Below are 26,760 nucleotides of genomic sequence, written 5' to 3'. Positions count from 1 at the left end.
CCCAGTACTGGGGATAGTGAGAAAAAAGCTGCCATCTCTGTCCCTTTGAAGCTTTCTGTCTAATGAATTGGTTTCAGGCTTTGACGTCAGAGATGAAGAATCCAATTTTTAGCTCCCCCACGTGTGTATGAGCTCCAGGACCAGTTTTCACACTGTCTTTAAAGAAAAGATCCAGGAGAGATTGACTCTGTCTTGGTCTGCTTGGGCTGTCATGACAAAATATCACAGACTGGGTGGCTTGAGCAATAGAAACTTATTTTTCACAGTTCTAGATGCTGGGAGGCCTAACACTGAGGTACACTGAATTAGTTCCTGGTGAGGGTCCTCTTCCTGGGTTGCAGATGGCCAATGTCTCAACTTGTCACTGTGTCCTTACCTGGCCTTTCCTTGGTGTGTGCATACAGAGAGAAAGCAAGATCTCTCTTTCCTCCACTCCTTATGAGACCACTAACCCCATCACAAGGGTCTCACTCTCATGACCTCATCTAACCCTAATTGCTTCCCAAAGGCCCCATTTCTAAGTACCATCACATTGGGGATTAGGGATCTGACATAGAAATTTGCGGGAGACACAAACATTCAGTCTGTAACAGACACCCATGACCTCGGATAAGAGAAGAAGGAACACAGTGAAACAAATACGTGCTGCAGGTGAGGGGGCTGGACAGAGCTTTCTCAGGCACTCTGCCACACAGGGCTGGGATGAGAGCAGGTGAGCAGGGAGCCTCAGCACAGAACCTAAGGTGTCATTCTCAGGCGGCAACTTTGAACTTGCACAACACTGAGTGCCCCTTTTGGGGGAGGGAAAGTATTAACTCATGACAGTGGCCTCTCCAAACCTTCTCCTGAGAAGCCTTTATAAAGACTCTGCTGCAGGGGCAAGTTTGGAGGCGAGAGTCCAGAACAAAGAGAGGCAGAGCTGGAGGAACCGTGCCAATCATCTAATCCACCCCCTCCTTCTACAGCTGCTGAGGGTGGGTCATCACCCTTGACCTCGGGTCAGCGCCTCACCAGAGTCAAGTCAGGGGCAGAGCAGAGGTCTTCTGACTACCCTGCTAATGCTTGATCTCCCTACCTCTTGAGAACATTTAAGCAGTCAAAATATTGCATCCTTGGGAGGTAGGCGCCTGCCTGCAATTTGACCCAATGCCTTCAGGAGTCTTTTACAATGTGTGCAGGTCATACCGGCTCCCAGCAGTGCTTTGCCAGGCTCGTCTTGCATATGCTTGTGATCAGATCCACTCATTCATGCAAGGAAGAGTTTCAGTGTTGGGCATCTGGAGCGTGGCGAGTTCCCCATAAGCTTCATTCATGTCTTTCTTCCACAAACAATGACTGAGCCCCAAGACTGAGTCAGTTCCCAGGGAGGGAAGTGGACCAGACCCTGCCACCACCCTCTCTTCACTCGTAATCAAGCTGCCGTCATGGTAGCTCAGTTTTGTGTTTGGAGAGGCGGTCAGAACAAAATTGTAGGAGTCACGGCTTTGAAGTCAGGCAGACCTGGGTTAAAACCTTGGCTCTGCCTCTAACTACGGTATTGATACAGTTTTAAGCAAACTGCTTAATTTTCCCCAAGCCTCAATTTCCTGCCTTTTTCATCACAGAAGAAGGTATTCATGCACCTTTGCTAGGTTATTGTAACAATTAGAATCAGCATAGCCGTATAAAGTACCTGCTACATTATATGGCAAATATACATGTTCAGTAAATGGGAATTATTGAATCAAGGGCAAAAAGAACCCCCAGTGTTGGCAGTGCTTAACCCACAAAAGGCTTAATCGTGATGGAATGGAAGGCGTGATGACAGATTTTGGAGCAGAAGAGGTCTCCATGAAACCGTCTAAAACACTGCGCTTAGCAATAGTACTGGCCTCCTCTGGTTATTCGATGCCATCTTTAGGGAGCTAGCCCACTGCATCACACTAGCTTTCTTCTCTTTCTTGACTGAAGGCAGCTTTCATTTCAGTGTAGATGATTAAAGATCTCTGAATAGGAGGGGTGTGTGTGTGTGTGTGTGTGTGTGTGTGTGTGTGTGTGTGTGTTCCTGCCCCAGCCTTTTGGCTACAGTGTTAAGTGATCTTTTCATTAAAACTTCTTCACGGGACTTCCCTGGTGGCGCAGTGGTTAAGAATCCGCCTGCCAATGCAGGGGACACGGGTTCCATCCCTGGTCTGGGAAGATCCCACATGCTGCGGAGCAACTAAGCCTGTGTGCCACAACTAGTGAGCCTGCGATCTAGAGCCTGCAAGGCACAACTACTGAGCCCATGCGCTACAACTACTGAATCCCGCGTGCCTGGAGCCCGTGCTGTGCAACAAGAGAAGCCACCCCAATGAGAGAAGCCCGCGCACCGCAAAGAAGAGTAGCCCCCGCTTGACGCAACTAGAGAAAGCCCGCATGCAGCAACGAACACCCAACACAGCCAAAAATAAATTAATTAATTAATTTTTTTAAAAAGGTGTAAAAAACTTCACTAGATAAGTGTCTACCGGACCACAGGGAGTGAGGGAGGTGTGTGGATTTTATGCTGAGCACACCAAGACTGTCCATCAGGACGGGACATCCAGGAATCCGAGCTGCTCCTCTCAAGCCACGCAAGGTCAGGTGCCTCGCCCTGTGCACCGTGAAGGGACTGCTGCAATTTCTCAAATGGCCACAAATGGACGTGACAGTGGAGCCTGACCTCCTAGTGAAGCCGGGAGCAGGCCGCCTAGACTCACGTTGCTTAAATTTAATGATTCATGACGAGTCTCCATCCTGTACCAGTAAAGGTGGCATAAAAAATGTTTGGTAGAAGGATGTGCATCTTAGGAGTGGGAACCGTGCTGTCCTGCAGCTAAGTTGTTGCCAGAAAGTGGGGGCTGCCTGGGACAGGGGTGAGGGGGGCAGAGGCAACAGTGTGTGGGCTTGTGTGAGAGGTGGGCAAAGAGAGCAGGATGGATGGGAAGGGAAGAGAGAAGAGGGAAGGAAGGGAATGAGGAGAATGAGAGAAATCAAGAGAAAGAGGCAGAAAAGGAGGGGACCTGGAATGAGCAGGATATGACTGTAGTTTTTGTTCTAGGCACCTTTACACACCGTATCTTACATAACCTTTATCTTTGCATTAACCCTTGAAGCAGACCAACTGTCCTTTATTACCTCTTATTTGAGGAAGAGGAAACGAAGGTGGGTCTGGGGGGTTAACTTGGGCCTCTGACTCAAGCTCAGTTATTTTCACTGCAGAGTGATACAAAGGAAATGGGACAGACAGACAGACAGTGAGGAATATGAAGGTGCATACAGAGGCAGAGGCCAGGACAGAGAAGCAGAGACTGAAGAGAGACACGGAAGCAGCGAAAAAGACACAAAGACTGGGAAACGAAGAGAGACAAAGATGGGGGAAGAGATACAGGGAGGAGAAGTGAGAGCTTTAACCAGGAATGAGGGTAGCGGAGTGAAAGTGAGCTGGATTCAGCTGAACATACACCTGATGTAAAACGGTACAATATTCCAGATGGAAGGAACTGGAAATGACAATCCTCCCAGTTCCTGGGAAGCTGGCCTGACCCTGATCACCTGCCTGTAGCTGAGGCTGGGGTCACTCTGAGGAAGGGACCCCCTCAGAAGCAGAGTGCAGATGTCACATGCCCTCCCCTGGTTCTCTCCATTTCCCCCGATATCCGACTAGAGGAAGGCCAAGGTCCACGCTGGTGGGTGTCTGGACCCCCGTGATTTCTGGCCTGGATGGCATGGGCAGAATGGGCAGGGCACATGCGTGTGGCCCGCTGTACTCTGTGCACATCTGGAAAATCATGACTCTTTGCTTTAATTCTGTAAATGAAATTTGACTTTAAACTCACAAAGATAGCTGATGCTTGGGAAAAAAAGATCAATGCCTCTTTTTCTGTGGAGGGAAGAACTCTTTTGCAAAATGATTAATTACCCTCTGCGTAATTTATTTCGTATATTTCACTTTGCTGTTTCAGGTTTTGTGCAGGCGGCGGGGACAACAGTGTTATTAATCATCATGTGTTCTGAATAGGATGAGTCTGAGTCTGTATTTTATCCTCACAGCATCCTTGTGAATGGGAGAGGACAGGCGTCTGTTCCCCGTCTTCTGGAAGAGAAGGATGAGGCTCAGAGAGATGAAGGGGCTTGAGCAAGGCCACCCATTCAATGGTGGGGAAACAGAGCTGCAGGGTCCCGTGGCATGACTACCCCCAGCACAGGTGTGATAGGCGGCCAGGGAGAACCACCAACGTGGGTCATTTTGAGTGAGACACAGGGTCATGTTGAACTCCTCCATCTTACCTGGCATCCTGTCGGGGAGCTCTGACTGCAGAGTCATGCAGGACTGGGTTTGAATCCTGACCCTGTTTCTTTCCCACTGTATCATCTGGAGGCCAGTCACTTAACCCCGGGAGTTTTAGTTTCCTCATCTGTAAAATTAGGACACTAACACCTGATTCACAGAGGGGTTGGGTGGATTAACACACGCTTAATGAGATCCATACACTTCTTCTAAACTTGTCCTTTCCCCAGATTATAACCAAGGGGTTCAAGATAAAAGCTATGGTCAGGAAAGGACAGTAAGACAACTAACTCCCTAATAATAATCATGGCGATAGCGTGTTATGATCCTGGAGCCCATACTGGGGACAGAGCATGCTTGGTGTTATTCACTGATTAACCTCAGTGTAGAATTGAGGAAACTGAGTCTTGGCCAGAGACAGGAAATTATATTCAATACAAGGTCACAGAGCCGCTGGGTGGCGAATGCAGTCTGAAGCCTGTTCTAACCCCAGTCCCTGTCTTCTTTGCTGTAAACTGACTCTCTCCTTGCAGAATGCTTGGATTCAGCATTTGGGAGTGACTGTTTTGGAGAGGGGGTATGGGGGTTCCCAGAGGTTGTTTCCCCACACCTGTGGAATTAGGGTGGAATTTCTCAGTGCCTGATTCAGCTGATCCAGAGAAACAAAAGGGCCTGTGATTTCCCATTTGTGCGCTGACCTACCTTTGCACCCATCATTTCCTCTGTCTGGAAAACTCCTCCTTCCCCTTGAGAGAGAGGTATTGCAGCCTGGGCACGGCAGCACTGTCTCTGGAACCAGGCCCACTGGATTCCTATCCTCTTAGCTTTGTGACTCTAGGTAAGCAGGTTACTTAACCCCTCTGGGCCTCAAGTCTCCTCATTTGTAAGATGGAGTTGAAAATAGAACCTGCCTCATAGGCTTGTAGGGTCACATGAATTACTATAAATAGAGAAATTCCAACACTGCCTGGCAGTTAGGGATCCCAGAGTTCCCTCTTATTATCACCCTCCATCTTCACTGGTGTGAAGGCCACTCGGTCCATAAGTAGTAGACCGAGGATTCAGCCTCAGATTGCTTTGATTCCGGGTTAATGCCATTCACCTTCATAGGTCTATGACCCTTGACTTCCCCCTCAACCCATTCCAGGCTGATCTGAGAAGCTTGGATGAGACAGGCTCTGGGGTGGAGGTTGGGGAGCGGTGGTGGGAGATGGCAGCCCCTTGCCCAGCAGACACAGCTCTGTGCACCCCTGTTAGGAATCACACGTTGCTTAACTGGAGCCAGATCCTTCCTGGTTATTGGAGATGTCTGCGTCTGTATCTGTTCCAGGCTGCTAGTGAGATTTCTTCACCCCTCTCCATCTTCAATCAGCCGTAATTTTAAGGGAGTCTCTTACCCCATGCGTTCCCCCCAGATACTCATCTGTAGATAATTGTGTGTGGGGCTGCACTCGGGGATGGAGGAGGCTAGGAAGAGAGGGAATGGAGCTGCCTGAGAGGGGTCACCATGGCTGAGACCTTGAAGTCGGGGTCTGGTGTGGCCTGGCCGGTGGCCTTTCAGAGACCAGGCCATCCCACGTGGGCTGCCCACATGAGCTAAGTCAATAGCCAATTAGTCCCCATGTATCCTTGATTAAGGACTGTGATCTCCATCAGACCCAGTCACCAGCCTGTGCCACCACAACCTTTCGGCCTCTTTTTTTCTTCTTCTTGTTCTCAAAGGCCTGATTATGAAAGGCAATGAGGGCCTGGCAACTGAAATGCAGTTATCCAAGTTTGTCTCAAATGCTTTGGGAAGGACAAGGCCAAAACATCTCACGCCAGCAGTGTAAGGAAGAAGGGGACATCAGAGACACACACACAAGGTTCCTAAAGGTGTCATCAAGACCCACCTCCTCACTATACAGGTAGAGAAACCAAGTCTCAGGGAGGGAGGGGACCTGCCCAGGTCGCACAGCATGTTTGGCTGGGTTGACTTCCAAAGAAGTCCTCTTCACTTCATAAAGGTCTGAATTATATCCTCTTGTTATTTCACTCCAGTCATGTTTCTCTGCCTCCCAAGCCTCTATTTTCAAAACCCCCAACCCTTCCACACATACCCTGCCTCCCCCTCCAATCCCTAGGGAAATGCTGGCTTCAAGACACAAGACCAGAGTATGTTAGAGGTAGAATCAGGGAATCTGAACAAGGTTTGGAAGGCCGTTTGGGGATCTCTGAGTACTAGCTACTCATTTTACAGATGGGAAGACTGAGACCTAGAAAAGTAGAGTGATTTGCCCAAGTTTGCAGGCAGGTCAGCACTCTACAATGTATTCCCTGATGGCACTACTGACATTCAAAACTGCCCAAATGATCTCATTCCTTCTCTAAATAATTATGTTGCCACTTAACTTTCCCTTCATTTCATATTCCCTCTCAACCCCTGGTCTCTCTTCTGTTGAATACATCCCTCTCCAATTTTCAGGCTCTGCTTTTCTCAAGAATTAGGATCAGGGCAGACCTACTGCAAGAAGCAGGTCCTGGTCTGCAACTGAGTCTCACACAGCCCTGTTCTTATCAGGAAACTCAAGGGCAGTTAGAGCAGGAAAGGTACAGGGAGGGAGAGTAATTGATAAGGGGGAAGATTGCCTGGGCCAGTCATGAAGGACTTCGAAGGTTAGACTAAGGCATATGAAGTGTATTGTGAAAGCAACTGAAAGTCCCTGGAGAGTTTTTAGGGGGAGCCATGGGTGCAACTGTTCTTTGAAAAGGTAACTGGCCACCACTCAGATTGACGGGCAGACACTGAAAGCAGGTTTCCAGTGATAAGACTTTTTCAGTAGTGCACATGGACAATGTTCAGGGCCTGCCCCAAGGAGAGATGGGAAGGAATGGATCCAAGTGACAAAAAAGAGAATTAGTGGGATTCAGGTGCCATTTGGATACTAAGGGTTAAAAAAAAATAGAGTCCAGTCAGAGATTTTTCCAGTTTGGGAAGAGGGAAATAACAGGTTTAAGGTGCATTGGGCAGCTTTCGTTACACTGATGCTGTGTAACAAGAACCACGGTATTTACTGTCCACAGCTCTAAGCAGTTTTCCCCTTTGTTGCACATCCGGGTGGACTGATCCACCTGGGACTCAGCTGCCCTTGGCACCAAGTTCAGGTCGTGTCCACTCTGTTCTATGTAACCCTCATCCTCCTTGGACCAGCCACTGCTTGGAATGTGGTTTTCTCATGGCAAGAGGAAGGGATGCAGGAGAGCAAACCCGGCCACAGCACACTTCAAACTTCAGTTCGCATCATGTCTGCTACCAACCCACTGGCCAAAGCAAGTCCTAAGCCAAACCTGAAGACAGGGTAGGGAAGGAATCTCACTCTTCTCAGGCGTGGCAAGGATGTGAATGCATAATATTGCTCTAGAGAAATGAGGACTTGACACCAATGACTCAGTCTACCACAGGACAGATTTTCCTTCAGCACCCCCTGATCTCCTATGCCTATCCAGACTCTCTGAAAGCATGTCCTCGTAGAGAGCCATCACATGGCTTGGGAAGGAGTCAGAAAGGTCCTGGACTTGGATGTTTGCTCCTCTGTTCACAATTCTCAGCAGCATACTCACTCTCTCCAAGCCTCAGTTTCATATCATTTAAAGGAGCCGGTGACATCTTCCTCCCAGTGTTGTCATGGATGTCAAAAATCACCTGGGTAAGGTTGGTACATAGTAGATGCTCAATTAACAGAAGGTATGACGCTTCCCTTGAGGCTTACCCCTGCTACCTAGAAATCAGCCCAACAACACTTCATTATGTGGGTACTATTAATTCAGTGCAATCCATATATAAATTATTTACTTTTAGACAGGGCTTATTTGCAAGAGCAATTCTTAACCTTTAGTTATAGTGGAATTTTAGAAATCAGCAGGATGCCAATTTCAGTGTGGGTGGGTGGAGCTGCCTCTTCTTCCCTAACCCCTGTGTCTCGCTCATGAGAATTGTCAAATTAAAGGCAACTCCCCTTGCTCTTGCCCTTGTGGTTCTGTTTACTGCTGTGATGTTTGTGAGTGTATGAAAGCAGGAGCTTTGAAGACCTGACTCTACAGCCTTGGGCAAGTGACTAGTTGAGTCTGAGCTTCAGTTTCCTTATTTTACAGTGAGGACAGAGTGCCTTCCTCCTGGTACTAGTCATGGGTATGACCTGAGAGATGAGATGCAATAACATATGTCAAGCGTCTTCCACCACTCCTAGCACAAAGCACACCCCCCTTCGTGTTATGCCCAACCCACGCCTCTCCCACCGCATGCCTGGCCCTGAGCTGGGCTCCAGCGACGCAGAAGTGCAGAGGTGCAAGGGGGCCCAGTCGGAGTCAGAACAGGAAAGGATGCCATGCACACTCACTGTTCTGAGGCCCAGGGTGATGCCTTTTCAAGCTGCAGCGACAACAAGAGTGAATAGGAAAGTGAGCAGCAGCCAGTGTCCCTGGCCTGTGATGTAAGTGACGACTGAGTCGGAAGCAAGTGAAAATGGAATCATAAGGGGATAACAGGGTGGGAGGAGGGGAGTCAGACAGCCGGGTGGGATTGGAAAGAAGTTTTTGCCCTTATCTGATACTCTCACAGGCAGGCGACAAGCTCTTCTGAGCTGTGGAAGACAGAGGAGGCAAGACCCTCTGGCGATGCCCTTCTTCATACTTGTGTGTCCTTCGCTAGAAGAGGCCATAGACCAAGGCAACAGGTGTTTCTGAGAACAGGGGACCAGCCTGGGAGATTATTTCATTCAAGCTGCCCCAAATGCACAGATAAAGAAACCGAAGTTCGTTTTGCTTTGCTTTGCACAGGGCAAACCTCGAAATTGAGACCATCGTTCATCTAGAAAGCACCTTTTCTTTCCAGTAAAACAAGATGCTAAAGTGGCCTCTCCTGTCCAGGAAAAAAAAAACCAAAAAACTGACACAGCTAATGACGTTTTCAGCAAGGAGAGATACGCCATAGACTGTGTTGAGGACTTTTCAAATGCATCACCGATCTTGCAGCAAATAGGTGATATTAGCCTTATTACTGATTAAGAAACAAACTCGGAGAGGTGAAGCAACTTGATGAAGTTCATGCAAGTTCTAAGTGGCAGATCCAGGACAGAACAAGAGGATTCTAGGGCGCACACTCTAAACTATTTCGCCAGTCCACTGGCCTCATACGATTGACACGAAGGCACCGTCTGCTTTGAAGTGGTTTAGGGGAGCCCCACACAAGAGAAACTTAGATTGTTCATTATTGAGGGGTTCTGTTGTTCTCACCCAAGAGTTTATGGAGTGAGAACACATGTAACATAAAATGAGAACTCGATAAATGGGGCTTGAGAGACGTAAAGAGTGAATATTTTAAAACCAATACAACTCGTGCATAGCTGATAATATAGGGTTCTAGTGACTAACACAACGAAAATCCACTTAGGTGAATTCCCTTACGGGAGCCACTTTAACGAAGAGATTAAACTCTTTGTTAAGGTCTGCATTATCAATCACTTATAAATGTATGTTTTTAAGGTGTTACGGGTAGTTAAAAATCATTATATTTAAAAAATAATTTCTGGTTTTAAATGTAATACATTATAGGAAACTCAGAAATGTCAGAGGCGTACAAAGAAAAAAAAATGCAAGAAAATGTTGCTGGGTGTATTCAAGTACTGAGACCACTAGTGTAGTGGAAAGGACGCTGAGGTAATGACCAATAGTCCTGGGTGCTAATCCGGACTGGCCAAGAGGCTATTACAGTTATTTGGCTCAATGTCTTCACTTTCTGAGCCAGAGTTTCCCCATCTGAAAAATGAAGCTGGGAAGATTTGAATTAGATGATCTTTATGAGCCTTTCCTACTCTGATGTGAAATAGAAATTCTGTTTTAGCCATTTCATCAGCATTCATGTTTACACTTTCCATTTCCTTGGCAAATACCTGCCATGGATGTAAGAAAGTCTCTTCCAGTCTTCAGCAGAATCATCATCATTCTAAAGGAGCTCAGCCTGAATTCATGATGATTACCGTATATTTATGTATTCACTAATTCACGTATTCACTCACCCATTCATTCATTCAACAAATGAGTCACCTACCCTTCATCAGGCGTGCTACTAACTACTAGGATATGGAGATGATTAAGAAAAGGTTTCTGCGATCAAGAGACTCCCAGTTTAGTGGGGAAAATAGGCAAAACGTCCCTATCCTGTCGGCATAGACATTACTATTGTGAAGGATACTCCCTCATTTATTTATGTACCGGGTAGGGCAGCAGGTGCTGGATGCAGTGGTGAGCAAGATGGGCCCATCCGTTTTTCCAGGGAGCATCTGCTGTGGTGAGAGAGTCAGGGAGTGCGGGCGGGCATTCACAGTCAGCACAGGGAAAGCGTGTAAACGTATGTCCCTGGAGAGCTGATCTTCAGCAGCCTGGCTGCCCTGGGTATATATACCAAGGCAGGATTGAGGTTGGGACTCCCCCGGGGAAGGGGTTAATCCTCAGCTCCCGCTGTCAGAGGCTTGCATCTTGTAAGAAGTAAATGCTTGGTTGTGAATAGTAGAGAGGTCGCTGAGCCAGCGAAATGAAAAATGGGGGACAGTAAAGCCAACAGTCATGGCGTTGAGGGAAAATCCTGCTGGAGGGACCCAGCCCAACTGCTAAGAGTGATCAGAGTTAAGGTTTTGTTTTTGGTGTTTTTTTTTTTTGCTGTACGCAGGCCTCTCACTGTTGTGGCCTCTCCTGTTGCGGAGCACAGGCTCTGGACGCGCAGGCTCGGCGGCCATGGCTCACGGGCCCAGCCGCTCCGCGGCATGTGGGATCTTCCCGGACTGGGGCACGAACGCGTGTCCCCTGCATTGGCAGGTGGACTCTCAACCACTGCGCCACCAGGGAAGCCCCGAGTTAAGGTTAAAACAAAGGGTATTCAGAAAACTAGATATAAGCGATTCGGAAAGGCAATGGAAACGACTGGCTCTCACTGGGGCCCGGAACTCATGAACATCTATTCCAAGCTTCCATTTTGCAGATGGGGAAACTAAGTCCCAGCGAGGAGGAGGTTACCTATCCAGTGTCCATAGAGTTAATGTGTCAGCATATGTCAGAACCCAGTTGCCATCTTGGAATGAAAGGGAGAGAGGAGGGAATGAATTTGTTGAGCATCTACTCACTTTCTACATGAGCCATGAGCTTTACCCTTCAGTACTTCAATTTATTCTTATATCATCTCTGAGAGATTGGCAGAACTGTCATTCTCATTCTGTAGATGAGACAACTGAGACCTCTTCAAAAAATGAAGTAACCTCCTCCCCAAGACCACACATCTTAGGGAGAGAGGAAGTAAGGATTGGAACCCAGTTCTGTGTGTCTCCAGCACTCATGTGCTTTTCCCTCTGCCTCACTTCCTGTGCTCCACGCAGCCTCCAGGGTGGTTGCTTCTCATTTGCAAAATACATATTTGTTGTACAGTGAGCGGCAGTAATCAATGATCCATTCCAAGGCGGGGGAAACTTGCCTAGTAAGCACACACGAGAAGAGAAAAATACAGCAGCGCCCTTTTTCTGTGTAGATTTCTCATTCTCACTAATATTCGCAAAAGGAGGGAAAGGGGAAAAAATGACCTGTGCCCTGTCCTGAGTCACTGAGAGGAGAGACAGGAACCTCAGCCCTTTCCATGGAGGACAAAGAGCCTCCTTTCCCACCATGCTCCTGGCTCGCCCCAGCCGGACTTCCCGTCCCTTTGCCAGAGGTAACCACTTTACCTCTCCCATTATGAATCATGAAGGCTGTGGCTTGTGGCAGATCATAAATCAGTCCTGGGAGTCTCGAGGACAAATCCCAGGACTTTTAATCTTAGATGTGTTTAAAGTGGTGAATATTTCATGAAGGGGCTGCTGCATTTTAACACATCATTAGTGACTGCTGCCCCTCCCACTCTGGTCGATGATTCTCATCCAAATCTCAAGGACCTCAGCTCTTTCCATCCATTTTCCTTACCTCTGGCAACAATCAATCAGTCCATTAGGTTGCAGGTACTTACAGCCCAGGCGTCCGGTGGAAGACCCTGGGATGTTATTGGAGAGGAGAATTATAGACAGCATCCCTGCCTGCAAGCAGCCCCCTCTTATATACCAGGTATCCGGAGAAGGGGAAAGGTAGATCTCTCTCTTTCCCTTCTCTTTCTCCTTTTAACAGTCTTATCTGAATATTGTGAATATTCTCTCTGACCCATTTTTTTCTCCATAGTCTGTCTTACTACTCTTTTAGTTCAACCAACATTTATTAAGCCCAGGCTGTTTGCCAGATACTTGCTGATGCTGGACATACAAAGATTAAGCAGCGTTGGAATGCATAAAACAAATTAAAGTGTTGACACTCGGAATACTTTGTATAAGGTCAAATGTATAACATGTATAGTGAATCAGTGAAGACAGTAAGGCTATTCCATAAATACAAGCACTTAGAAATCAGGAGTTGTGGGCGATAGTTGCAGAACCTGTGTTACCCTAGCGTCTTATTCACTGCTGTGTTTTGTTTCTGTTGCACAAGGTTGAGAAAATCCTGATTCATAAGACTTGAAGTTGTACAAGGCATGAGCTTGTTAGCACCTAGACTCACAGTCTCAGGGTCCTCTTCAATGAAACAAAGATGACAGGAGAATTTTTTTTTTTTAATGAGGTCTGCGTAAAATCTGTTTACCTGGCAACCAGACTTAAAGTGACAGTGCTCTTCATGTCCTCAATTCTAGCATGTAATATCTGAGTGTTTAGCCATCATTTTTTTATTATTAAAGAGATTTGAAAATAAAACTTTTTAAGGAACATTAAAATCTAAAAGGTGCAAAGTCCCTAAATCTCCCCCATTGAGCTAGACGTTTCCATGAAACATAATTTGAAAACGCTTGGGTGAAGCCAACCAGAATCACCGTAGGACTGAAGAATTGCAGGTTCATCTGGGTATGTGCATGAGTGTGATTACCAGAAGATGGCAACGTGGCAGCAATAGTCTGGAAATTGATCAAAGCCATAGATAGTTAATTATTCATTCAACTCACAGTGTTGAGCACCTACACTGTTCTATGCAGTGAGTTCAGCCAGGGCACTTCCTACCAGTGTTTCCCAAAGTGTGTTCCACAGGACACTAATCTATGATTTGTTTCACCAGCAAGGCTTCCAAGGTGAAATAAGTTTAGGGAAAACTGTATACATTATCACCCTCATGAAGAATCATACTCTACTGGCACTAAGGAATGGTACAGTATTTCACAAGCTTTTTTTTAATGGAATCTATTTTTGGTTTTTTTAATGGAATCTATTTTTGGTAAAGCATCTGGGAACATTCTACAAATACGTCTTAGGAAAATCTAACAACTAATTGAATCAAAAAATACCCCCCAATCTTAAGGAGTGTACAGTGAAGCAAGACTAATAGTAGCAAGGAGGTAGGACCCTTCCAGAGTTTTGAACACTGAAGATACACCAGGAAACAAGACGTGTGCCCCCAGAATGAGCTTGGCTAATGGGAAAATATACTTAAGGCAGTGGGGGATGCTAGTGAGGATGTGTGCAACCAAGTGTAAGGCATGGCCAGAAAACAATGACACATGGATACATGGATGGACGGATGGATGGATGGAAGGGAAGGGACAAGAAGGGAAGTGAGGGGAGGAGGGAAGAGGAGAGGAAACCCATTAAGACAAACAAGCAACAACAAAACAAAATAAAATCTGGAGATGGTAGATGAAAATAATTTTTCCAAAAGGGGAAATCAGAGGTATTTGGAGGAGGTGGCATTTGTTTGGGGGCTTACAAATGAACATGAATAGTTGACTCAGGTGGAGAGAATTCAATTTCCTGATTACACTTGTCGTGCAAGTGTACTTTATCATAATTTAAATATTTGAAAATAGGACTTCCACGTATAGCCACCAGGTTACTTTCTGTTTGCCTCGTTAGGCCACGAGCTCCTTCAGCATCTGGGTTGTACCTTTGACCTCTGCATCCCCAGGGCTGAGCAGAGAGCCCGGCAGGGAGTGTGGTCAGGGCTCGCTGAGTGAATAAGTGAGTGAATGAACAAATGAATAAACTCTTTATTAACCACAGTGGCAGGTAGACCAGAACACCCTCTTTCCGTGACCTTTTCTACAACTAGCCACCTTGTTTTATTTTCTCAGAAAACAAGGAAACCAGAAAGAAGGGCAGGCAGTATTTCACAAGATCCTTTTCTCTTTTACAGGAGAGTGCAGCTGTCATGAAGGCTACACCCCTGACCCGGTTCACAGACACCTGTGTGTGCGCAGTGACTGGGGACAGAGTGAAGGGTGAGTGGCCAAGGACATCAGGGCAGAGACAGTGGAGGGCCCACCTTCCCTATGGCATTACCAGATGCCCCAAACTGCTCCACAAAGAGGACTCTTCCTCTGCAACAGTTGTGTCCCTGCAAAGCCTGATGGAAAGTGAATCCTATTTCCCACTGAATCACATTTTAGTATTACAGGTACATGATTGATGAATCTTCTAGAGAACAAAGGCTGAAGTTTAGCTCACCCTCCCAAACCATAGGTAATCAAAGACCACTCTCTTGAGTGGACTAATGGAGAAGAATTGGGTTTTTTATACATAATCTCCAAAATGGACAAAGTGGACTTTGAAGTGCTGAGTCCTTCGGTGAAATGGAGCCTTTTATAATATAAATAGCCTTATCCAATAATTACCTCTGCAAAATTTGATTGTTTGTAAAGCTACTCCAAGCATTGTCCACATAGGTATCCCACCTGCTTCTGACTAATAGCATCTTCTATCCCTGTCTCAATTCTTCCCACAGACCCTGGCCTTACACGACACTCGAGAGGGGCTATGATCTGGTGACAGGGGAGCAAGCCCCTGAAAAGATTCTCAGGTGAGTTGACAGTCTGTTGGGGCATGACGCTGGGGTATGGAGAAGGGTCTGATGGGAGGTGTAGTTACGCACGTCCTTAGTTTATCGAGCCTGTGCACTTCCGGGATGCAATGGCCCCAGTTGCTATGGGAATCTAATTCCCATTTGTCTGGTATAGACATAAATTGAGATACTTGAACTGGAGGAGACATTACTGATTATCTAGTCCAGTGGTTTAAAAATATTCTATAGCCATAGAACCTCTTCCTCCCACTACCATGAAATCATGTGTGAAACTTCAGTACCTAAGCTGATGAAGACATACAGCAAATTAAGTGGCAGAACTGGGAATCAGATTTTGGGTGAAATTGATTCAGGGTCCATGCCCTTAACCTTTGTGCAGATTGCCCCTGCTGACTTAGCAGTCACTTATGGTCCTCCTGCTGGCTATCAGGACTGCTTGGGAAAGCAGAGCTGAAATAGTTCCTGTCCTCACAAAGCCCACTGGTAAATGGGAATCAGGATTTAAACTCAGGAAAATAAAACTAGCAATAGAGAACAATGCATGGGCTAAATGATTAACGGAGTGAAGAAGTGACCATCCAAGTCTGGGCAAAGTTGGCCAACATTATGCCTTGGAGAATGCAGGGGACTCAGTTGGGTGGGGGAGTGAGAGAAGGTTCTAGAAGGGAAGGGTGGAGGGGCCCCTTTTTTCTGTTTTGTCTCTGCTGCCCAGGGAGTCCCCCAATGGAAACTCTTACATTGCAGGTCTACTTTCAGCTTGGGCCAAGGACTCTGGCTTCCTGTCAGCAAAAGCTTCGTGGTCCCACCCGTGGAGCTGTCCATCAACCCCCTGGCCAGCTGCAAGACCGATGTGCTCGTCACAGAAGACCCTGCAGATGTCAGGTAGGGATGTCATCTCCAGCACCTGTACCACGGGCTTCTTAGAGCCCTGGAAGCCCCTCTGTTTCAGGATCTCAGGAACTCCTGTGGAAAAGTACTCTTCATGTTGTTGAAGTAGGCAGTTGCCTAGTCGATATATAAAACACTGTCCAATATGCCATGCTCCACACTCCTGAAAGTGACTTCCATGGTGGTACTCAGTGCCTTTATATTTCAACATAATTACTTCCCTTTGGGGTTTATATAAAACATGAGAGAGGCGACCACATTCTCTGGCTTATCCTGGGATCTTTAATGATCTTCTCTTATAAAAGACGATTACTTAATAGTATACTGGAGAGTCATGAAGGTAAAAGATTGGAGAATGAGGTGCTTTCTCTCATGACTCAGATACCGGGAACAGATTTTGGGCTAATCCATAGGTCTGAAATGTCCAGGTCAAATGAATTTGTTTTTTGCTCATGAAAGGATGGAGATTACATCTTTCCTTACACGTTTTGCACCCTGTACTTAACTTCCTTGTAGACTGACTCTACTGTGTTCTAATTAATTGCTTACATATCATTCTGTCTTATTATGTGGCGAATCTTTTAAGGTCAAAGCAAATAACTTATTTAGCTTTTTAATCCCCAGTTCCCAGTACATATCGGACAGCTACTAAAATGTTTATTGATTTAATTTTACCAGTGGTCTTAGATCTGATCCTAGCACTATTCTGGAACTTTCTAATGGAGGTTCCTTTTTTCCCCCCCTCCCAATTTGATTGAGGGAAGAATTCTAGAATTTAAATGTTACATAAAACGGACTCTGATTTTACTTTTGGAACTGGCTTGTACACAGCTTATGAGCTCCTGAACTGGAACATGGAAGCATGGCCCCCATACTTCCAGTGACTGTTATTCTCCTGTCTAGCTGTCTTCGGGTCATTTTGAATTTAAGATGCTATCATATATCCATGACATCTTGATAGGAAGCTCCTAGAACCCACGTCTCTTGCTTTACAATTTATTTATTCTCACCTTCTCAACATTTCATGGAGGGATGAACACAGCATGATTTTTTATTGGTATTTCTCCGAAGGGGTAATTTTAAAAAGGATAGAAAGTTAAAGGGATAGCACTTAGAAAATGAAGTGGTAATTACTAAGAACTAAGATGGTTTCATGCACACACAAATTGATTCATGGCAAATTACCATTATTTCCATTTTTGATAGAATTGAGGTCAGTGAGACTTTAGTAGAGCATGTGCTAAGGTTTCTCTGCATTACGTATTTTAAAGATGGAGAAAAGACCATCTGGTTGAAGGATTATTCTCAAAGAGACCCTACGACCGTGTCTCAAATCGACTGAACAAAGGTCTACTAGCTTTCCTCAGAGTTCTGTACTGTTGACATTGAATGTGTGATTTCAGTGAAGTTATAAATGTCAGACTGGCTGATAGTAACACTCCCTCTGGAGTCAGATAGGTCTGGGTTACAGTCCCATCTCTACCATGGATGAACTATATGATTCTGGCCAAATGCAACTTATTAACTTTCCATTTCTTTGCAAAATGAGGATAATAACAGTGCCTACCTCACAGAATATGATGATAATACTACTACTACTAATAATAATAACTCATCTCCATTGATCATTCCCAAACCCTTTACTAACATTATCTCATTACATTCTTATATCAACCCCAAATGTGATGCTAATATTATTTTTATTTTACAAATTAAAAAAAAAATCCGAGGCATAAAGGTGATACCTTCACTAGTAAGTAGTGAAGCCAAGCTTCACCCCATGATCTCTCCACCTCCTGAACCCATGTTCTTAACTATTTCATTGAAACACCTCCCAAGAATCGTTGTAATAATTAACTGTGTAAATGCTGGTACGTAATATACTCCCAAAGGTACAGGATTACCAATTTTAGATAAATTCAATTCCCACTACAGTGGAGTTCAAGTAGAAACTGGTGATGGTGGGGCAGGCGGAGTCAGGAAGTTTGAGTTCTATGTCATACTGCTGAGAATGACCATGGTCTGTAGGATAATTCAGTTGGCTTTTCTGCTCCAATTTGAATTATTACATTGAACAGCAAACCAGACATGGAAAATAACAGAATATCAACCTACAGGGACTCTAAAACATCTTTGGAAATATTAAAACAAAATTGAGAAAAGTATAGTACTAGAATTTATTTCAGTGACAATATTGTTTGTAGTTGGAAGAAATACTGTAATAAATTGAAAGTGGTGAGACCTTTGAAGGGCATGATCCGTAGCGATTAGATGCTCTAAGCTGCTAGAAATGCTCTGCCTGGGTACATGGAGGGTGTGCCTTCACTGAGTCGGGACCAGAGCAGAGTGGCTCAGGATAGACCCTTTGAAGAATATTTGAAATGTATTTCAAATATTTGAAGAATGTTGGTTTGATTAGGTCACTAAATTATTATCCTGCTTGGGGTGCCCACACGTCTTTGTCTGGGCTTGGAGCAATTGCAGACAGCCTTTTAAGTCTTACCTTCATCTTACCTCTCACATACCCATTGGTTTCACTGTAAGGGTAGATAAAAGATTGCAATCATTGCCATTCAAAAGAATCTGTGCTGTGTAGGTTGAGTTTTCCAAGCTGCACTAATAAACCTTGTTTGACATGACACCACTCAGGCAGGCATATCCTGGGCATTCACAGAATTAATAAGTTTCAGTCAGATGCTATGTTAGAAATTAATAAATAATAGATCTTAATTATAGATAGCCAATAATATGCCAGAGAATCACAACTGAGAGATTAAAGGAAAAAGCAACGTCAGGAAGGAAGAGATAAACATTCCAGTAGGATTGGGAAGGAAAATGAAAAGGTGCTTTCCTGGTTGTTGTTTTTTTTTTGGTTTTGTTTTTAAGTCTGTGACAGATTACTATGAAAGTATGGAATCTCAAACTAGGGGAGGCAGAGCAAGTTAGAGTCAAAAGTAAAGGCTCAACCCGCCCGGGTGTCTAAATCCAGAACAATTGATGATAGTAAATGTTGGTGAGAATACGGAACAACTGAACTCCCATACCTTTATAGCAGGAACGTAAGTTAGTGTGACCACTGTGTAAATCTACTGGGCAGTATCTACTACAGCTGAACATCTACATATCCTACAAATAGGATACCATAAATAATATGTTCAAGAATACTAATGGTGGTATTCGTTTGTACCGCCAAAAAGCTGGGGGAAAAAAACACAGATGCCCATCAATAACAAGATAGTAGATAAATAAAACAAAACAGCAGAATGTTATTAATGCTCAGTATTAATGAACACAACCACCAGACACATCACCAATGATGAATTTCACAAATATAAAATTGAATTATTGAAGCCAGACACAAATGAATATGTATGTTTAAATGAAGATCAAAAACAGTAAAAACGAATCTGGGATGTTAGAAAAAAGAAGAGGGATTACCTTTGGGTGATGGAGGGGACAGTGATTGAAGGGAAACATGCCAGCATGCTGGTGATATTTGATTTCTTGATCTGGGTGGTGGTTATATGGGTGTGTTCATTCTATAAAAATTCATCAAGCTGTACAGATACGATTTGCACACTTTTCTCTATGCTTGCCATATGTTGATTAAACATAAAGTTTATTAGGTAAGGGTGTTCATTTTTTTTTAAAAAAATCATAGGCTATAGAGCCCAACTGAACTGCGTCAATTCAAATCCCAACTCCACCACTTGCTTCCTGCGTGAGCTTTCCTGAAGCTCTGTTGGCCCTTGGGGATAATGTGGATAGAAGACTATCTATGCCCTACAGGGGAGTACTGAAAATTAAAAGATATAATACCTGTAAAGTACTGAGTTTGGCACATGGTGAACTCTCTAGAAGCATCAGTTATTATGTTTGTTGTTATTTTTCTCTCTTTCTTTTGCTGAAAGGACACATCCAATCTATGACATACCTTAAAATCGATAGGGTCTTAGTATTGAGAGTTTGCATTAATCCCTTTGTCATGGGGTTTGAGGAAGACTTAAATGAATATATACCATCTAGTACGGTGTGGTAGTTCTAGCGGCTTTATGCATATGGAAGTATTTGCAGAATGAGCGAAGAGGCACATGTGCGGTACACATAGAGTGCCTTGGGGATGGAAAAGGAAGAACGAATTCCTGACCAAAGGAATTAGAAAAGTATTTGCAGGAGAGAGAACATTGGCAATTAACCTTGAATTGAGCATAGGATTTGTCTGTGTGGAATTTAAGGTGGGAGAGAAGGCTTTCAAGTATGAAGGGTTGAAGGGCCAAGGAAATGAACTCTCCCCTGGACAGCTCCCATTCTTCGGCCCGTTCCAGCAGGAAGCTGCTGGAAATGAGATTTTTAGCATTCGAGACACTAATGATGTCAGCTACAAAGGTGGAGGAGCGAACTCTAGTTAAATTGCGTGCAGATTCCTTTCAATTCTGAAAACCGTAGCAGGGCCCCTCCTGTGTGCCAGGCACTGTGCCAGGTACCATAGGAATACTGTGATGAATAAGACCCACCTTGGCTTTCAGGGATCTCATGGTGTAGCAAGGAGCATGGAACAAGAGACTGACTTGAGAGATGAAATAAAAGATACTCATAGAGAGACAACATGGCAAACAACACTTATTGCTACACACTGGGCCTGCTTCACAATTTCACCGAGAGCTGATTCTTCTTATAAGACAGATGCAAGAATTGCTGTTATGGCTGGAATAATAATCATCTGCAAAGCCCAGCTTTTGCAGCCCCTGAGTGATTTTCCTGTGATCTCAAATCAATGAAAATGAAATGGTGAAAAACTGTTAATTCCTACACAATGTTGAAAGGATAATGGGGCATCAGGATACAAGCCAGCATCGCTCACTTGGTGACAGTTTTCACACTGAATTCATTCTGGATAGAATTCAGAAGAGTTCCTTGTTCTTTTGGCCTCTTGATTCCAAGCACTAAGAATTTATTGAACACCTACCATGTGCCAGGCTAGGTATCAGAGACAGAGAAATGTTCAGACAAAGATCTTGGGGCATTGAGACAAAATTGCAAACAAAACAGTGTTGTACTTTGTGACCTTTGCAAAGGTTAGAGGAAACGTTCAAGGCAGAGAAGGGACCCAAGGGAGGAAGGAGGTGGTTAATCTCACCTGGGAGGTAAAGGAAAGGCCTCACAGAGGAGAGGACCTCTGAGCGAAATTGCAAGGTATTAGCAGGAAGTCACTAGGTCACTGGTTCTCAAAGTGTGGTCCCTGGACCAGTAGCCTCAGCATCACTGGGAAACTTGTTAGAAAGGCAGATTCTCAGACTCCATCTCTGGTAGACTGACATTGACCCCCAAGGGTATCAGTTTCCAGTCCCTAGAACCTGTAAATGTTACCTTATTTGGAAAAAGGGTCTTCGCAGATGGGATTAAGTTAAGAATCTTAAAGTAGGTTGATTATCCTGGATTATCTGGATGGGCCCTAAATACCATTACAAGTGCCCTTATAAGAGAGAAGCAGAGGGAAATTGAACACACACAGAGGAGTCGGCAACGTGAAGAGGGAACTAGAGATTGGACTGACACAACCGCAGCCTAGGAGTGCCAACAGCCACCAGAAGCTGGAAAAGGCGAAAAGCAGATTCTCCCTCTTGCACCTCATGGGGGCGCGCAGCCTTGCTAACACCTGGATTTTGGCCTCACAATACTGATTTTGGACTTCCGGAGGTTTTAAGCCATCCCAGTTTGTGGTGATTTATTCCTGCAGCTGCAGGAAACGCATACATCACCCAAGACCTGAATCAGATATTTTGGAGGTGGGCCCTGTAATCTTGTTTAGCCTGTAATCTGGTTTAACAAGTCCTCAGATTACTCTAGTGCCCACTAACGTATGCATACTAAAGCACTAGGCAGCCAAAGAAAGGAAGGCTCACGTGGCTGCCACAGAAAACAAAGGATGGAAGGGCTTGCAAACTCCAGGGTGGCAACGGCTTTGGGTCCAGCAGGATTTATATGCTCTACAGTGTTGTTGGGACTCAGTATTTGTGTCTCTCTTCATCCCTCATCTCTGTCTTCCTCTGGGTTAACGTGCTCTTCGGGCACACTCTCACCGACAACTCCAATCTTACAGCCTCAGTGGGGCGTTGCCAGAGTAAGGAGATATCCTGTTTCCCCAAGCTTTAAGCAAAAGTCCTGGCACTGAGTGACAGCAGTGAGAGCTCCTCCTTACGTGGCACCTGTCCCAAGTACTTTGCTGAAATGAACTCGTTTAATCTTTACCCATTATTAGCCTTATTACATGCATGAGGAAACTGAGGCACAGCGAATTTTATAACTTGCCCGTGGTCACACGACCAGTAAGTGACACAACCAGGATTTGAATCCTGAGACTCTGACTCCTGACTCCATGCTCTTCATCTCTAAGCTATGATGCTTCTGTTTGGCCTATTTGGGGACATTGGCCAATATCCCAAATCAGTGCCTGAAATTAGCCAGACCTGGGTCACTGACCCACTCTCAAACCAGCAAGGGTAGGGGGATCTTTACCATGTGGATTGAGATTGCAGGTAGGATAGGGGGGGAAAGCAGGGGGGAATCAGGACAGGCAGCAAACGGGTGCTGAACAACAACAACAAAAGAAGGCAAAACCCACGGATGTCCGCTCCGTGGATGGGGCGTGGGGTCTTGAAGTGGCATGCCTCACGCGGGAGCTTCCAGGGTCCAGGTCAGTGTGTCTTGTGGGTAGTGCCAAGGGGCACGTGGCAGAGAATACAGTGAGAAGAGGAGAGGAGACGGAACCTCATGCTATTTCCTTCCTCTCCCCCTCTTTCCTCAGTTCTGGGCCACCTGGCTTAGAGACAGCAAAGACTCTGAGGGCGCTTGAGGAGAGTGTATTCACCACTCCAGGGCCCCCAGCAGATGCTCCTGTGCAGATGCTACAGATATCATAATCTGGCTTTTGCCCAGGCAGTACCCCAAGTCAGTTACAGTGTATTCTGGAAACATGGGCCATCCATCTTAAGGTGAAACCCTCAACAAAAGCACTCTAGGTACTTCCCTGTGTGATGGACACTGTGTAGGCTCTGGAAACATAAAGACCAGAAAGGGAAGAGGGTGTAGGAAAGCGAGCATAGGCTTGTACTCCTGCAGATATGGATACGAATCCTGGTACCACAGTTGCTCCCTGAACTCCTTGGGCCAAGGCAGTTTACCTCTTCCAACCTCCATTTCTGAACCTGGAAGGTAGAGATTGTTGTGCTTCCTTCAGATGGCTGTCGTTAGGATTATGCAACGTAGATAGAGTAACTAGCACAGCACCTTACACGTAACTGGTACCCTATCGTGGGAAGTTTTGGAAGTTTTAGTCAGCATTTTAGTACAAATAAGGAAATAACTGTATGATGCAGTTGGGTTAAGGTGATAAAAGACGTAGTTCAGGGCCCAGAAGTGGACACAGAAGGGATCCCCTGCATTCCTCTTGATCCCCTTAGGCATCAACAGCAGAAGTAAGGGAGGGTAAGAGCAGCGGGACATCAGGGTGTGTGGGGTGGGCAGGGGTGAGGCTCGGCCAAGGCAGGTGATGTGTTACACTGGGACACCTGGATGGGAAGGCCCGGGGCAGCAGAGCCTCCGGTGGGGGGAGTCCCGTAATGGAGGCCTTGTGTGATTTGATACTCAAGATGCTCCCTCCTATTGGAGGTGAGTAAAACTCAGACGTCTGGCCTTTGCCTTCCCTACAACCTTGACAGCTTTTGCAAATAAGTGACTGTGTGTGTGTGTGTGTGTGTGTGTGTGTGTTTGCATGGTAGGCAACCGAGAAGCATACTTCCCTTCCCAGGGAGATGCTGAGACAGGGGTGGGCTTCTGCAGCCCTTATTAGATGGTTTCAGCCCCAAGAAGCTTCCCCCACTTTCCCCTGCTTCACCAATTACTCACACAGATGTTCTTTTCTGAAAGTGCAAGAGGACTTCAACAGGCAACCCACTTACCTGCTTGAAACACAGAAGAAGGGAGATTTGGGCAAAGAGAATAGTGAAGGCTCTGGAGTCAAACTACCTGAGTTCAAATCCCATCTCCACCCCTTACTAGCTGACCTTGGGCAAGGTGTTTAAACTTTCTGAGCCTCAGTTTCCTGTCTGTAAATGGGGATGATCATTGCTATTGTATCTTTGGATGTTTTTGCAAACTGATGAGATAATACATTTAAACTCTTAGCCCCGTACGTAGTCAGATATAATCATGACTCACGTGTACTGACCGTTTACTTTGTATCAGGCCCTGTCTAAGCGCTTTGCATGCATTAGTTCTGATTCCTCCCAATGACCCAATGATGGAGTTACTACTATTTACAGAGGAGGAAACTGAGGCACAAGAAGTTTAAATCATTCGCCCGACATGTTCCAGGCAATGAGTGGCAGAATCAGGATTTGAATTCAACCCGTTAGGTGAGAGCTCAGTAAATGTTGGCTACCGTTGATGCAAGGGGTTCTCTGTGAGATTAAGGGGTAGGCGCATTGGACTTTTTGTCTTCATCTTTGTTGACCATTTAGTCCATTGAGTGTGTGTGGAAGTCCATTCCGTTCTCGTGGAAGATTAAATGGGGGTCAGGGGAGACTTTGGAAGCAACAGGGCATCTGTCTGGCACTCACAGCTGGGCTCATGGGATTTGGGCATTGGAATTTTCCCTGCACCCCTGCACCCCTCCCTTCTTTTAGGATAATGAAGCCCCTCTGAGAAGCATGAATACAAAGACCTCCACAGTCCCCACCCAATGGATCTGCCTTCTACTCACATCCCTTCACAGCCTTGCCGCCTGTCATTCAGCCAGTGAGCCCAGCGACATATATATTTCCCCTCATTTTGGTTTCGTGATCTTAATAAAAGTGAAGTCTATTAGGATGAGTTTCCGCCCAGGCTCAGTAAATCTCTTCAAACACCATTCCGCACCAGATTTCTGTTAGTCTTTGCCCCTGGGGAGGCTGCAGCAGGCGCTGACTGTCGGCTGGAGCAGAGGCCCACGGCACAGCCTCTGCTAAATGAAACCCAAATGGAGACTTCGGAATATAAATATTGAAGTGACCCAAGTTGGATAAAGGGGAACCAGTTAGCTAAGCTTCTCTCTTACATGCAGGAGATGCTAAATTATTAAAAGTTTAATAAATGTAATAATAAATATTTGATGTTGAATTATGGAAGGCTTTGCAGATACAGTGAAACTGAGAAACGACTTGGTATATCTGCATTAGAAGTTAAACACTTTTCAAATGGGACTTCTGACGTTGAAACGGGACTGCAGATCTTTCAGTGAAAAAAGAAAGAGAGAAGGAAAAAAGAAGGAAAGAAAGAAGGAAAAAAGAAAGAGAGAAAACATAAAAGTATGTTTTTTTGGCGAGTACACTGGGCAGAGAGTTGGGATGTCTGAGTTTCAGTCCCGACTCCACACAGAAGACAGCAGTAGAAGCAGCGTTTTGGGCCTGGCTGACGGGGCAGAGGCTTTTATATAGCATCTCATATGTGGTCTTTGCAGTCATCTAACAAGGCCAAGGCTATTTCTATACCCCCAGCCCCATTTCACAGATGAAGAAGCTGATGTTCTAAGACCCTAAATAGCACAGCTGATAAGAGGATGAATTGGAATTTGAACACAAGGCTTCTGATCTCAAGACCTTTACTCCATCATCAGGACACCATGTCTTCCTCCCACTTGTTGCGTGGAAACCCTTTCTGCTCTATATTAGTGAGGATGTTTTTGGTTTCAGGAGAGAGAAACCCAGTTCAAATTAGCTTAATGGCAACTGCACCGGAAGGCTGCCATGGGAGGGTGAAAGGTCAGCTTAGCCACAGAGATGAGGGGAGTTGAGGGAATTATACAACATTAGGATTCTGACTTTCCTCTCTGCATCATCCCACAGTGTCTTCATTCCTCCCTACTCACACCCCCATAGTGGGGTTGTGTTAGTCATGAGTTTCCAAGACTATTGTACTCCTACCACCAAAGAATGAATGCTTTTCTTCGTTGAGTTGCAGTTTGAAGAATCCTAGAGAAGGAATCTATTGGCCTGGCATGAGTTAGGAGCTGACCTCTCAGTTAGTCACCTGTGATTAGGGGACAGGATCTCAGTGTACGGCACAGCCATAGAAGGAAGTGGGGGGACCATGAGCTGAACATCTACTCCAACCCATGTCTTCAAGATCCCCCCCGGGCTTCTGCATATCCATCTGCCTGAGAGGTTGGACTAAATCAGAGATGGCAGATAGCAGACATCTCATGTGCCAGCTCAGATAAATGGGCAGGGGCTACCTAGGATGTTAAGTTGGGAGGATTTCTGAGGCTACAGGCGGACTCAGATGGGAAGATGGTTATGATCAACTCATGAAGCCTGCCTTCAATATGGGCCGGGAGTGGTGACAGATGGTCAGGTATTTGCCATCTCTGAACTTGGTGGTATTTACAGGTCCTCCTGGTTTTGCCTCTGATGACTTGATGATCATGTGCCTCTGTAAAACGAAGAGAGATTTTCTGGTTGCTGAGATGCAGGAGAAACACAGCCATGTGGATGGAGATATTGAGGATGAATTAGAAACGGGGCTGTCTTACTCCATCTATCTGTTGCTATCCATCTGTCTGTTATCTCAGGAGGTATATTTGGATAATCTCATCTTGCTGCCAGTTAGTTTCCTGAAATAGATTTCTGGCTTGAGACACCGTTGAGGCCTCCATCTAGGTG

General features: G+C 45.5%; 1 protein-coding gene across 19 annotated transcripts in view; it reads left to right on the top strand.

Moving 5' to 3' along the window:
- The window catches only part of ASTN2 (astrotactin 2), a 1,502,867-nt gene that overhangs the window by 1,024,286 nt on the left and 451,821 nt on the right, over nt 1–26,760 (top strand). For 18 of the 19 annotated variants that reach the window (XM_079927232.1, XM_079927229.1, XM_079927230.1 and 15 more), the window contains 3 exons: nt 14,510–14,594; nt 15,098–15,172; nt 15,920–16,057. In XM_079927232.1, coding sequence (XP_079783358.1) covers nt 14,510–14,594; nt 15,098–15,172; nt 15,920–16,057 — 298 coding nt within the window. The remainder of the gene's footprint in view (nt 1–14,509; nt 14,595–15,097; nt 15,173–15,919; nt 16,058–26,760) is intronic. The other variant, XM_079927211.1, reaches the window with a different exon arrangement.

The sequence above is a fragment of the Stenella coeruleoalba genome, assembly GCF_951394435.1.
Source record: "Stenella coeruleoalba genome assembly, chromosome: 7".
Lineage (NCBI taxonomy): Eukaryota > Metazoa > Chordata > Mammalia > Artiodactyla > Delphinidae > Stenella > Stenella coeruleoalba.
Note: the sequence above shows the minus strand (reverse complement) of the source record. Positions and strands in the feature narration are given on the sequence as shown.